This window comes from Choloepus didactylus, chromosome 1 (assembly GCF_015220235.1).
Source record: "Choloepus didactylus isolate mChoDid1 chromosome 1, mChoDid1.pri, whole genome shotgun sequence".
Taxonomy (NCBI): domain Eukaryota; kingdom Metazoa; phylum Chordata; class Mammalia; order Pilosa; family Megalonychidae; genus Choloepus; species Choloepus didactylus.
This window is the reverse complement of record NC_051307.1, coordinates 249063813-249078268: the sequence shown is the minus strand read 5'-3', so window position 1 is coordinate 249078268 and position 14456 is coordinate 249063813. Positions and strand designations below refer to the sequence as shown.

The following is a 14456-nucleotide window of genomic DNA, read 5'->3' as shown; positions in this document are numbered from 1 at the left end:
GAGGTAGAAGAATGGCCCAACACACAGCGCAAGTTGTTGGGTATACGGTTTGTATGTATTATGTCCCCCAGAAAAAGCCATGTTCTTTGATGCAACCTTGTGGGGGCAGACGTATTAGTGTTGATTAAGTTAGAACATTTGGATTAGGTTGTTTCCATGAAGATGTGTCCCACCCAACTGTAGGTGATAACTCTGACTGGATAATTTCCATGGAGCTGTGGCCCCATCCGTTTAGCGTGGGCTTTGATTTGTTCACTGGAGCACTATAAAAGCTCAGACAGAAGGAGCAAGCTTGCTACAACCAAGAGGGACACTTTGAAGAATGCACTGGAACTGAGAGAGGAGCTTCAGCTTACAGAGACATTTTGGAGATGGCCTTTGAAAGCAGACTTTTGCTCCAGAGAAGCTGAGAGGACAAACACCCCAAGAGCAACTAAGAATGACATTTTTGAGGAGCTGAAGCCTAGAGAGGAATGTCCTGGGAGAAAGCCATTTTGAAAGCAGAACTTTGGAGCAGATGCCAGCCACATGCCTTCCCAGCTAACAGAGGTTTTCTGGACACCACTGGCCATCCTCCAGTGAAGGTACCCGATTGTTGACGCATTACCTTGGACACTTTATGGCCTTAAGACTGTAACTTTGTAACCAAATAAACCCCCTTTATAAAAGCCGATCCATTTCTGGTGTTGTGCATTCCGGCAACATTAGCAAACTAGAACATCGGGTCACAAAAAGAGCCCGAGAGATCAGCAGGCACCGGCTCTTGGGGTTGCTGACATTTTCAGTCATGCCGTAATTCCCGTAATAAAATAAAAGGGCAGCTCCCTGTGATAAAGGCTCAACACCCGTGGTTTAAACAAGGTGATTTCTCTTATCCAGAGGAAGGTGGTTCAGGACCGAAGGGGCGGCTGCTTTGTGGGGCCACGGAAGACCCAGGCTCCTTCTCTTTTGTTGTTCTCTTTCGTGAAAGCCACGCTTCCACTTTCCAAGCATCAGAATATCGAAAAGTTCCAGAAAATAAGGGCACCGACCTTGTAAAGATGTCCATTGTGATTTCTACATTCCATTTCCCCGGACATTAGGCCACCACCTAGCCTAATTGCTGTACCCAGTGACCAGGGAGGCTGGGAACCATAACCCAAACCCTAACACGTTTCCCTTCCACATTAACCGTTTCTAGGTAGAACATGCTAACAGGCTCCCAGCTGTAGGTATCTGTGACTCTGTTCCCTCTGGGTTCCTTCCAACCACCAGCACCTGCTTAGCCTGAGCAGAGGGACATCACTCGGAAGCAACCCTCACCAATGTCTCACGGAAGTGGGTGCAGAGATACCCCAACTCTTTTACCCCACAGGTAGGATAAGACCGAGGTGTGGTCTACACTGTGTCTCAGAATTCCCAGTGGGGTTGAGTCCTAGGCTCCCATCTGGGCAGCCAGCTCATAGCACCCTCTTGGTTGGCTTCCAGCCCTTCCCCATCCTCCTTTCCTTATTTCTCTACTGTTACTTCCTAGAACCACATCCCAGATGACACCCTTGCACTCACACCCTTGTCTCCCGCTTCTGGGGAGCCCAGTCTCTGACAGAACTGGCCCTAACTGCATTAGAGACACACTACTTTTATTTTGCTAGGTCCCTAAGTGCGGTCGCAGTTGATTTGTCTGGGGGGGGGGCGGCCGGTTGCTGAACCCTCGGCTCTCGGCGTTGCTCGGAGGGTACCGGCGGCGGGGGCTCTTTCCCGGAGGCGAGGGCGAGGCGGGGGACTGGGCCCGGTCCCCGGCGGAGGCGTGCAAGGTGTGGAGGGCGGCGAGAAGGGAAAGACAAGACACTCTTCCTCCAGTAGGGGTAGAACAAAAGGGCAAAAGGGTCTGTATTCAGGGGGGTAAAGCCAAGAGCGTTTATTAGGGGTGAGCACAGGTTATATAGGCTGGCATAGAGGGCGGGGGTTGTTACAAGCCAATGCTGAGGGGATAAAGGCTAGGATTGGTTCTGAGAGGGTGCGGAGGTTAGGATTGGTTCTAAGAGGGCACGGAGGTAGTTTGAAAAGGGGCGGGAGTTGCTCTGGCAACGGTGTCTGGCAACAATGTATGCGCACTGGTGGTGATGGGAGTTGCACTGGCAACGGGGAGTGTCCGGGCAAGATAAGGGGGTGGGGAAAAGGCGGTTCCCTCCGGCAAGCCTCCCCTAACGGTGGTATTTTGGGTGAGGAAATGGGGCCTGCCTCCGGCCTCACTTTCTCAGGCCTGGGGGGCAGTGGAGGGCGCTGTCGCCCGTGCCCACCACCCTCCCCAGGGGCTGATCAGGTCCCCCAGCCCAGGCCCGCCAAGTCGAAGCACGTAATCAGTATCCCGCACCTAAGCATTAGGCACTTAGGTTCATTTTCATCCTCTACTGTCAACGACACTGCGATGAATATTCTGTACCCACATCATCTTGCCAGTGAGCAGGACTGAGGGTTGGATAAATTCCCAGAAGGGGATCGAAGAGTCAGAGGTTACAAGCTTTTACAATCCTGTTAGATGTTGTCCCATTGTACTAAAAAGAGGTGGTGCCAATATACAGGCCATGCTACATCTTACGGAGCTCTGAGTCCAAAGGAAGAGTCTGTTTTTAACAAACAAAAGCACCCTCAGTCCCACCCCCTGAACACACTGTTCCCCGGAAGGCTTCTGCCGTATGCTGATGTGTGTTTTACTGTCATCATGTTCCCAGCTGGAGAGCGAACGCGGATACAGATGGCCTCACTCACTCGCCCAGCAAACAGGCCCCCCCGTTGCTATATGGGCCTACACATGATCATTTTTAATGTTTATAGAATAATTTTTCATAGGGAATATTGCTAAACACCCCCTCCATTGTCAAACACTTAGATTGTTTCTCATGTCTCAGAATTTTGCAATGTATGGCTTCCTGGAGGGCTTGTTTTCTTCTTTGAGGATATAATGCACTACAAGCTCTCAGCACAAGGCAGGAACCAACAGATATTTCTGTATTCCCCTTAATGTTATGTCTCTAGGATAAACTCTCAAGAGAGGGGTTGCTAATTAAAGACCATGCACATTTTTATGACTCATTTCGGGGAACCAATGAACTTTGCAACAAATGGTGCAGTCAACTTGGCTCCCACGTGCCGGAATGGTGGGGAGTCCTGCCCAGCTCCTGCAGTTTCCTGACCACCCTGGGAGCATAGCAAGTTCTCCTGGAGAGAACGTGGATCCAGAGGAGCTCCGTTCAGCTGCTCGTGAGAGTGCAAAGTGGGCCACCACTCTGGAAGGCAGTATGGAATTAGCAGGTCCCGGTGAACATTCCAGAATCCTGGACCAGCAGTTTGTCTCCTGGGGAAACGTGCCTGTGCAATGTGGGACAGATTCGTCCATAATGATAAGAAGTGGAAACGGTCCAAATGTCGGTTGGAAAGACAATCGACAAATGGTGGTATAATTACAGTGTAATAATACATAGCTGGGAAAAATGTACTATCATTATGACTGTCAAAATTTGCTGTTGAGTGGAAAAAAAAAGTTGTGTGTAGTATAACGCAACCTTTTAAAAAAGCAAACAATGGATTGTTAAAAAAATATGGAAGAAGGGGATGTGGTGAACTCTGGGGGAAGGAGGAGTTAGGCAGATTTAAGTCCCTTATAAGATTCTGCACTCCAAGTCCACATCTCCATTCTCTATTAACCTGTATCATACACGCGTATGTCAATGAATTCTTTTGCAGTTGCATAATTTTCAGCTTTGGGGAAAAGCTCTTTGGGACCTAGATGGTCCAAATGGAGACAAGCCTGGCTCCAACCCCGAGAAGAAGGGTCTGTGGGGGGTCTCTGTGCCCTACAGGCCCGAGGAGCCCCTGCTAGAAGCTGAGCCTCTGCCATCAGATTCTGCGTCTGGGTCTGGGCAATTCTGAGAGCCTTTTCCCCACCCAGGCTTCTGCAGTTCTTCTGCAGGGTCCCAAATCCCAGCAGTCCTCCACATCTTCCCTCAGGCACCCACCCCCAAGGAGCATAGCAGTGGATTGAATTATGTGCCCCAATTTATAGACATGTTCTTAATCTTAATCCGTATTCCTGTGGGTGAGAACCCACTGTTGACAAGACCCCTTGAAGATGTTATGTTTAGTTAAGATGTGGCCCAGCTGAATGAGGGAGGGCTTAATGGGATTACTGGAGGCCTTTATATGCAGAAGAAATTCAGAAAAAGAGAAATCCATGGGGAGGAGCCGGAAGCCAAAAGTCAACAGAACCTGAAGAGAAAGGAGAGGACATCTCCATGTGACAGGAAAGCCAAGGAACCCCAAGGCTTCCCAGCAGCCAGAACACTGTCTACCCAGGAGGATGCAAGCCTTCTAGCCTTGGAAGCTGTGAGCCAGTAAAGTCCTGTCGTTTGAGCCAACCCATTGGATGGTGTTTGTCACAGCAGCCAAGAAAGTAAGACAACAACCATCGCAGTACTGATTTCAGTGTCTGCTTCTTGCCAACTAGGAACTTCTGTCCCCTTTCCCTTCCCCAGGGCTGGGGAGGGGAGACCCTCCTTTCAATCCTCTAATCCCAAGGGATCTCACACCCTCTACTTTCTGGGATAATATGGCCACTTGTCTGCACCACTAAAGGCAGCCTCCCAGTGTCATCTCCAGAGTCCCCAATCTTCTCTCCTCCAGGGAGAGGACTACATTTAGTGTCCCCGATTTTATTTGCTCTCCCAAAGTCCTCCAAGGTGACTTTGTATCCCCCTCTTTGTAGAACAGAGGGAAAAAGAAGCCCACAGATTTTCAGCTGGCATCTTGCTACATGCTGGTGCTCTTATGCATTCCAAAGGGATTATATCAATTTCTAATTTTTCAGCAGGATATGAGTATACCTGTTTTATTTCACATTACTTCCCTTTAAATTATTTTCTACATTTGTAATGCATGAGCACTACAGTATTATGTCCATGCATTAAAAATTTAGAAAATGTATGCCTCCTTCCAGTCCTTTCCCCAAGCCCCCCATTCTCATATGCACACACACACACATACACACATACACACACACACAAGCATACACACACGCCATTTTCCAATTACACAAAACAGTAGCGAATGAGACATAGATTTCTGCTGTGCTTTTTAAAAAACCTTAATATATCTTTCTAGATTGTTCCAGATCAGTACATAAATAACTACTCCTTCATTTTAATGGCTGACTTGAATTTCAGGGTTTGAATGCAGTATATAATTTAAACGGTCCCCTATTAATGGCTATTTCGGTGGTTTCCAATCTTGTGCTCTTTCCAGCAGGGCTGGAATGAATATTATGGGTTGAACTGCACCCCCCCACTCCAAAAAAAGGCATGTTCAAATCCTATTTAGAAATAGGGTCTGTGAGGCTGTGATAAGGTGAGGCCACACTGGATTATGACTGTATGACTGATGTCACTGTAAGAAGAAATTTGGACACACAGATACTGGAGAAAGGGACAAGTGAAGATGAAGTCAGAAAACCAGGCCGCGTGGAGATGGAGGCAGAGTCTAAAGTTCTCCAGCTGCAAGCCAAGGAACACCGAGGATCACCAGCAAACATCAGAAGCTGGAACAGGCAAGGAAGGAGTCTCCCCTACAGGTGTTAGAGGGAGCATGGCCCTGCCAACACCTTGATTTTCGAATTTCAGCCTCCAGAATCGTGAGGAAATAAATTCCTGTTACTTTAAGCCATGTCCTGAGAAACTAAGGCACATATCTTTGTCCAAATATCGTCACTCACATGTGTGAGTACATCTTTGGGATAAATTCCTAGAAGTGACACTCCCACTCTCTTTTAGCCCTCACACCAACCCTGGAAGATTCCGTATCGTCACCCCACGCTAGAGCTGAGAACGTCGGGAGGCTCCAAAAGGCAAATTAATGAGTCCAAGTGGATGTGGGATTTGAACCTGGGTCTCGGGCCGGTAAAGTTTATTAGGGTGTGGTGGGTTCCTGGGGACTCTTCAGCAGGGAGGTCTCTGTCACCATTGCCCAGGAAGTCCAGGGCAGGCCAGGGTTCTAGGAGCAGCATCTGGAAGGTTTCGCCACCTTTTCCCTCGTGGGGTGGCTGGTGCTGGGGTGCTGGAGGGACAGCACGCGGGCTCCTTGCCCAGGGAATCGGCAGCTCAGCAACTTGATCTCCCAAAGGTTGTTCGGTGGCCGTGGCGGGAAAGGACTTGGCAGTGCTGTAAAATCCGGAGCCCCGAGCCTAAATGGGAGTCAGAGTTCGCTGGCTGACCCTCGGCTGTCCTCATCTGCTATGGCCCTTCCAACTCAGGACCTTGACCAGAGCCCAGAGGGGTCTACCAGGGGCTCGTCTGGCAGGGCTCGAACCGGGATCTCAGCTCCAGTTGGACGTCCCCCAGGCCCCACCCTTCCAGAGCCACCTGCTGCCCACGACTATCCCTGGATGCCCACTGCTAACTCACTCTCGGGTTTCTTGGTCAGTGGCACCACCATCCACCCAGACATCTGAGCCAGAAACCTCGCAGCCCCCCTAAATGCCTCCTATGCCCCCAGCCCCATAGTCACATGGTCCCCAGCCCTGCTGCCTGCTAACTGTGTGTCATCTGAGCACCTGCCAGGAGGCTCTCCTCCCTAAATCATGGCCGTCACCCCACGTTAGTCAGCACACTCGCTCACTTCACCCCGTGCCTGCAGACCACCTGCCCCCTCCTCCTTCTAACCCATCTTCTCTAACAGCTAAATACAGGTCACACTTCTGGTCATGCTACCCTCCTGCTTCCCAGGCTTCAGTGCTGGCATTTAACACCCTCAGTGATCTGCCCCCCTGCCTATGTCCTATTATAGTTGTTCTGAGAAACAGCACTTCAGATTCCCCAAGTGGGACAGTATTCTGTCGCCTCAGGACATTTGCACGTCACCTCACTGTCTGGAGCACCTGCCTTCCGCAAGGTCCCTGCTTCTCACCTGACCCCCACGCCCTCCTTTGCCTCCCACTCCCCGAGCTGGGTTTTCTCTGGGTGCCTCCCTTCTCCATCCTTCTCTGCCCTGCCCTGCCCCAGGTCCTCTGACAGGAGGAGGGGAGAGGGGACTCGCCTCTCCCCCTACTCCCCACAGTTTTGTTGCACAACCACACATTCCCCTTGCCCAGCTCCTGTGCTCACGGGGCTGTGGGTGGGAAACACACCTCTCCCCACGCCTTCGGGCCCTGAGCAGCTAACAGCTCCCCACTGTCGCTGGGTGCTGGGTGCTGCGCCGCCCTTGGTTGGTTCCCTTTGTCTGCTTCCACCTCTGCACACCTAAGTTCAAAGCCCTCTGGGGAGCTTGCTGCCTCCCGCAGTCCCTGATGCATATGTCAATAACCTGCTCAGCTGATCCCACTGGCGTAAGTGGAATGAGATATCCAGGGACAGCCACCCAGCCTAACCCCACCTCAGCAGCTCTGTCCCCCTCCCCTCTTTCAGTCTGATGCTCACTGCCTGCCCGGGGAGGGACCTGGAGCCCTGGAGGAGAGGCGCCAGGGCACTGGCCAATCAGAACAGACTCTGCATTAATTCTTTCTTTCCTGGATAAAATTGCAAAGTACAGGGGATGGGGACCAAGGCAGTCAGGGTGGGGCTGGGCTACCTTGGGGGGCTGGGGGGCTTCCAGAGGCTGGGGCTCTACCAAATGGTTGTGGAAGTCCTTTAGTATGTTGACAGCCGTGTGCCGGTTTGAAACTGTTAGGGATCCCAGAAAACCCATGATCTTTCAATCCAATCTTGTTGGGTGGAATCTTTTGATTGTTTCCATGGAGATGTGACTCACCCAACTGTGGGTGAGACCTTTGATTAAATTATATCCATGGAGATGTGGACCGCACCCATTCTGGGTGGGTCTTGATTAGTTCACTGGAGTACTTAAGAGAGCTCAAGAGCTGACACAGTGCTGATGCTTGGAGATGTTTGGAGATTCAGACAGAAAGATGTTTGGAGATGTTAAGAGAGGAAGCCCAGCAAGTTTGCCCCAGAGAAGCTAAGAGAGGACCCCCAAACACGTAGACACACCCTGAAAGAACAAGCAAAGGTGCACTGATGCCAAGAGAGAGAAGCTGAGACTGAAGCCCAGAGACATTTTGGTGAAAGCCATTTTGGCAGCATTAGCAAACCGGAAGAAGCTGGTTTCACCATCCGGGTGTGCAATAGCAAAAGACAACAGCCTTGGTCTGAGTCTCTGTTTCCCTATTTGTCTGTTTAGGAGTGAGCACATGTATCTGTGTGTCTTTAGTTTTCTCTGTGTGGATCTCTATGGGGCCATATGTGTGCATCTGTGTGTAACTGATGGGGACAGGAGGCTGCCCAGTCCTTGGGGTTCCCATACTTTTCTTCATCCAGTGTTTCCATCATCAGTGCAGCCCTATCAAGGAGGCTGCCCTGAGAGCCCCAAAACCTGCTGGCTCTCCTTCTGCCTTTGCCTCTGACATGTGGAAGGATTCCAGCTAAGCTCCTGCCCCTCTCAGGCCTGTTTCCCCACCTGGCCAACAAGGCCGGCTCCAGGGGAGCCCTATGCACCCTGCAGGACCCATGCAGCCTCACCCAGAAGCTGCCCTGCTGTGGGAAACACATTCCACCCTATCCCCATTCCTGGCCTCAATTTCCTCTGGTCCTCAGGTGGAGCATGCTGGGAGGTGCTCTGCAATTTGGACCGAAGGCCTGGCCATGTGCATGTGGGGAGCAGGAGGTGGTGACTGTTCCAACCCTGAGCCCCAGGAACCCTGGCTGTGCCACAGCACAGGGGACTCACCCTCGGACTGGAATGGACCGCGTTGGCACCAGCATCTTCTGCAAGGGCAGCTGCTCCCTCAGCGAGCTGTGAATAGTCAAAGCCTCCCAGGGCTGCTGCAGCTTCGGTTTGGGCTCCATGAGCCACGTGAACCTACAACAGGCCCATGGTTGGCACCATAAACGGGCTACAGCCACCAGCCTCGTAAAAGTGACTTCCGCTCATCCGGGGCTTTCTATCTGCTGGTCACCATTCTGAGTGCTTTACAAATATTAGTCCATATATCAACTCCCAACCATGCTATGAGGTAAGTGTCATTACCCCCATGTTACAGATGAGGAAACTGAGGCATAGATAGGTCAAGTGCCTTGCCCAAGGTCCCATGCTAAAAAGAGGCTGAAATGGGCATGAGCCCAAGCAGCTGGCTCCAGAACTATGACCAAATGACCTAGCCCTGAGGGCCCCCAGCAACCCATGTTTTAATTCAACAGCCAGATACTTCAGAGCATCCATTAGCTACGTTTAGCCTCTCATGACAATGGCTGCAGCATTTTGACAAGATGGGGGTGCAAGGCCATCAGCTGGGCCTCTGGAGGTGAGGATGAGGTGTTCAGCCTGAAGGAGGAGAGTAGATCCTGGGCAGGGGAGGGAGCTGCAGGAAAGCCAGGGTAGCATGGAGGGGAGGCAGCCAGGGCAGTGGGGGCTAAAAGAAGGGATGCAGAAGTCTGCAAGTCCCCAGCTTTCCAGAGACCTCATCAGAGCAGCAGCAGCTGGCATCCAGGGAAGCCACTCAGCATCCAGAGCTGACCCATGCACTCCCGAGAGTGAAGACATCTACATTTATCCATCCATTCTAGCATTCTGCATGCACACTGGCCATTTCCAGGTCATGGCCCCTGGGAGCAACACTACCCAGCATGCAGGCCCCCATCTGAGGGAGGGTGAGCATCAGAGGATGACTGCCAAACTGAGTTCCAGAAGAGGAGAACACTATGCACGCTCCCTGGCAATACAGGAGGACACCAAGGCTCAGTGTGGCCAGACCTTTCCCTTCTTGCCAGTCGGGTAGGTGAAAACGGTTTTACTTGGCATTTCCCTGGAGACTAAGGAGGCGGAGCACCTTCCGAGTGGGTTCAGGCAGGTACATTTCCTGCTGGGTGAGTTCTCTGTTCAAGGCATTGTCCATCCCTTCCTGGGTGGTGGTGTGTCTTTCTTTATTGACCTGTGGTAGTTCTCTGGATGTGAGCCTTTGGTTGGGTGTGTGACCAGTATCACATTCCACTCTGGATCTTGCCTTCTCTCCCCTTGGTGGCATCCTTTAATGAATGGAAATTCTTGATTTTAATGGAGTCATACCTGTCAACCTTCTCTTGATAAGGCTGGGCTTCTATCTTACCCAGGCAGGGCTTCTAATGACCAGATGGGGCTTCTCCCTTGACCAGGTCGGTCTTCTATCTTGGCCAGGCCAGGCTTCTATCAACCAGGTGGGGCTTAAATTGACCAAGAGGAGAGTCTCCCTTGACCAGGTGGGGCTTCTCTCTTGACCAGGTAGGGCTTCTTTCTTGACCAGGTGGGGCTTCTATTGACCTGGTAGGGCTTAAATCAACCGATTGGGGCTTTTCTCTTGACCAGGTGGGACTTCTTTCATCAGGCAGAGTCTAATGGAGGGCTCTAAGCTTAAGCAGACCCCCCTTGCTCCTGAGCGTCCCCCTGCTCTGTAACTCTCTTTGGTCCATGGTGCCACTCCCCTCCCCACCTACTGCCCCCTGATCTTTCCCTCCCTCTAAGCTGACTTTCAGGAAGTGAGACCCCTCCAACGGAATGACATTTTATCCAGGCCCATAGCTTTTCACTGCAAGGGGCAGGCCCCATGGTGGGTGCCAGACCACCATCCCCAACAGGGCAGGGCATTTTGTAACTGGGCCACTGCCTGGCCTGTCCTCTCTGCTGATTCCTAATCACTGGGGAGCTTTGCAACTACTGACACCCACCCCAGAACAACTGCATCTGATTCTTGGGGAGGGGTTGGGTGGGTAGGTGTTTATAAAAACACTGTTCACCCTTTTTCCTCGTTGCATCCCTGGAAGCAAGATGGCTCACCAGCAGATCTACTGGAGCCATCCCCGAAAATTAAGCCAGGGTTCCCGCTCTTGCGGGCACCGTCTGTCCAGAAATACGGCCTCAATATGTGCCACCAGTGTTTCCGTCAGTACGCGAAGGATATAAGCTTCATCAAGTTGGACTAAGTGATTTTCCTTGATCTTCCACGACGTATACCTGACTAAGGAAGCAATGCTAGCTCTGTGTATATAAAATAAAACTTAAAAAACTAACATTATGACTTTAAATATGAATGGAATAAATTTGTTATAAATTTAAAAATTTATTACTACTTAAAAATTTAATATCACCCTCTCCATGGATTTATCTTTGAGATATGGCTTATTCTCCCTAGATATATAAGGATATTCATACTGAATTCTGGTAAATGCCAATATTGGTTTTATTTTTAATTTAGAAAATGATACCTTTGGAGAAAGCAGACCAAATCATTTAATTTTCATCTTCCACTAATTTTGTTTTTACAATTTGTAAAGCATGCATTTTGTTGTGGAAAATACCTGATATACATATGTATGTGGCATATATCCTGAGATGATAAACTTATCTCCTGAGTAATTGACTCATTATGGTGAGCAGGGACAGTGGAAGTTTAGTTAAAAAGACGTTAAAAATGTTTTTGGGCAATCTGCATTTTCCTGAAGATTGTAGGCCTTAACAGAAAAAAGTTGGTAAGTGTCCCAAATATTTTTATGGAAAGAAGGGAGCAGTGATTACTGTTACAATGGAAGTCTCAGAACTTGCAGTTGGAATATTAACTAAATAGATATATATTTGCTGAGAAAAGAAGTAGTTTTCAGCAATTGAAGCAGGATTGCAAGTTATACAAGAAATTATGATCTTGAAAACCATGTATTGAGGGGCCCAGTATAAGTTGCATAAATATAGTGTGGTGGCTTTCACATATATTGATAGTGTAGTGACAGATGAGGGATGAAAGTAGTCTAGGCTCTTGCCCAAAGTCCAGCCATTGGACCTGCCACATTGTTACCTGGGTTCCTTTTAGAAATGGAGTTTTGGTCTCCAGCTCACATCTGTGGATCACAAGTATTATAACAAGTGACCCCCGGAGATAATTATGAATATTCCAGGTTCATATTCACTGCACTATTATTCATGGACTACTGGAAAATTTTGAGTATTTGTGTTCTTACTTTGTGCCAACCACTGGGGTTCTGTAGTGACGGGGCAGCAGTATACAACATGCTGTGAAGAAAAAGAAGGCATAGGTGCTAGATGTCCAGAGAAGGAAGACATGCCTACATCTTGGTTAAGAGATTGGTCAGAGGTTCTTTGGGCAAGAATTCCTGGAGCCTTCTAGGAACATAGCAGAGTGAGTGAGAAACATGAAATTCACCAGCATCTGTTATTATTAAAGTCCTGTGGGCCGTGTTTAGATTTAACTTTAAAAATAAGATTCCTTTTGGAGGAGTGACATGAACTAGGTTTTTTAAAAATTCATGGCTGTTGTGAGCAAGATTTCAGTGCAGCAAGGGTAGAAGCAGACTTGGGATAGTTTAGACAAGTAATCTTAGACTGGGGTGGATGGAAGTATTTGAGATAATCACAAATAGTGACTTCTGAAGAGGGAGATGAACAGGATAAAAAATGTAGGGGATAAAAAAAAAAAAACACTGCTCAAGTGGTTGATGTGGGCAAGTTTATGTTGTATGTATGTTTCCACAATTAAAAAAAGAAAGAGCAACTAAAGAGACAATGACAATTGAATGCAATACATGATCCTGGATGAAATCTAATAATGGAGGAGGAAAAGGCACAAAAGGATGCTATTGAGACATATGAAAAAATTGGAATATACACTGAAAGCTTTATATCAATGTTAAATTTCTTAACCTTGATAACTGTATATAAAGTGGTTAAATAAGTGAATATCCTTGTTCTTGGGAAAGGTACATGAAAGTATTAAATGTTCAAGGAGCATGATATATACAACCTCCTCTCAAATGTTTAGAAATTAGATATATATAGAGAGAGATGGGTGCATGGATGGATGGATGGATGGATGGATGGATGGATGGATGGATAGATAGGTATATAGAGATAGATAAGTGGTGGAGGGATGGATGGATAGATGGATAGATAGGGAAAGGGAGAGGAGAGAGAGAAAGGGAGGAGGGGAAGGAAGGAGGGGGTGGGAGAGAAAAGAAAGAGGGAAGAAAGGAAGGGAGGGAGGGAGGAAGGAAGGAAGAAAGGATGGATTATATTGCAAACATGGAAAAATGTTAAAATTGATGGGTCTGGTATCTGGTGGGTGGAGAGAGTTTTTTTTGGAGTTCTCTGTATGAGTTTTGTATTATTTTTGCAACTGCCCTATAGGTTTGAAAGTATTTTAATTTTAACAAAAACAACTCCTCAGGTGATTCCAAAGAGAGAACCAGGAGGATGCCAGGCTTGGAGCATCTGCTCAAGACTTTGGAAAGGCCCAAGGGGCCCAGCCTTCTATCTAGAGACCCCTCAACTTAGATTGGAATGGAGTGGGCAAAGAAGGTGGACCCCAGAATGTCAGCTGATTCCCCAGCAGACAGACCCCCTCCCAGCTCCAGCCTGTCTCCTGGGGATCCCTGGGAGTTCTGGGGACCCCAGGTCAGGCAAGGGAGGTTGGACTTGGCCATCGGGATCTGGGCATCTTGTACCTGTATGGAATCTTCCTGGCAAATCTCTCCTGAACCTTGATCCTATCCTTCTTACTCTGGTGGTGCTTCTTGGGTTTCTTGGAGTCCATCAAGGAAGTGGGGTTAAGCGCTGAGGTGCCTTTCAGTCATAGCTAGAAGAAAGGAGGAAGTGTGACAGAGCCCAAGGAATTTGCTCCCAGCCTAGCTAGAGGAGGTGATGGGAGGGACCAAGGCCTGTACCAACATTTCTCAAAACTGCAGCCATGCTCTCCTGCAAATGGGCAGAGGAGCATGGCCCTGCCTCTCTCACAGGGCAGTATGAGGGCTGGGTAATACCAGCCTGTCCCCCAGTGCCCCCAGCCTCCCCATCCTGTGCACCAGTTACACATGCACTAGTTTGTGCATTTCTGTGTGAGTTTTTCACATGTGTTCATCACGCAAAGGTGTCCACCCTTCCCTTTTATACCCATATTAGGATGGCACAACCCCCACCTACCCATCAGCACTCCTGGTAGAAATAGCCCTCTTTCCCCTAAAGTGTGTGTGATCCAGTAGTTTCTGGAACCCCTGTCCACCCCCAGCCTCCTTGCCATGCCTGTCCTCAGCTCATGCTCACCCGGGACCACATCCCCTGCATGACGAACCAGGAGGCAAAGCTGGACCACTACCAACACCCATCACGAGCAGACTCTCCCCTATCTCTGGGTCCCACTCTTTGTGGGGCCAAATATCCAGGCCAGTCCCTCCCCAGAGGGCCATGCACTCACCAACCTGGAGTTGAGCCCCCCATCCCCACCCTGAGAATGGGAGCACCCTCCATCAGCTGGCTCCAGTGTCCTTCTGCTGCCCGGGACTTACAGGTGTGTGTGTTGGGGGGGAGGGGGGCTCTCTGTTCACACAACCCCCGCTTTTGCTTGGGAGACCCTGCGGCACTGTGTGTTGAGCTAGAGTCAAAGGCTATGGCCAGCAGAGCCC

The 14456-nt window shown here is 49.5% G+C and overlaps 1 protein-coding gene and 1 pseudogene across 1 annotated transcript; one reads left to right on the top strand and one right to left on the bottom strand.

Moving 5' to 3' along the window:
• Positions 1-12427, top strand: part of LOC119509458 — a 34992-nt pseudogene extending 22565 nt beyond the window's left edge.
• On the bottom strand, positions 6022-13591 carry C1H3orf22 (chromosome 1 C3orf22 homolog). Its single transcript, XM_037827023.1, has 3 exons — positions 13503-13591; positions 8749-8880; positions 6022-6211 (listed from the first exon to the last, which is right to left on the bottom strand). Exons 1-3 carry the CDS (start codon positions 13589-13591, stop codon positions 6022-6024), a joined length of 411 nt encoding a protein of 136 aa, XP_037682951.1.
• Positions 13592-14456: the final 865 nt, after the last annotated feature.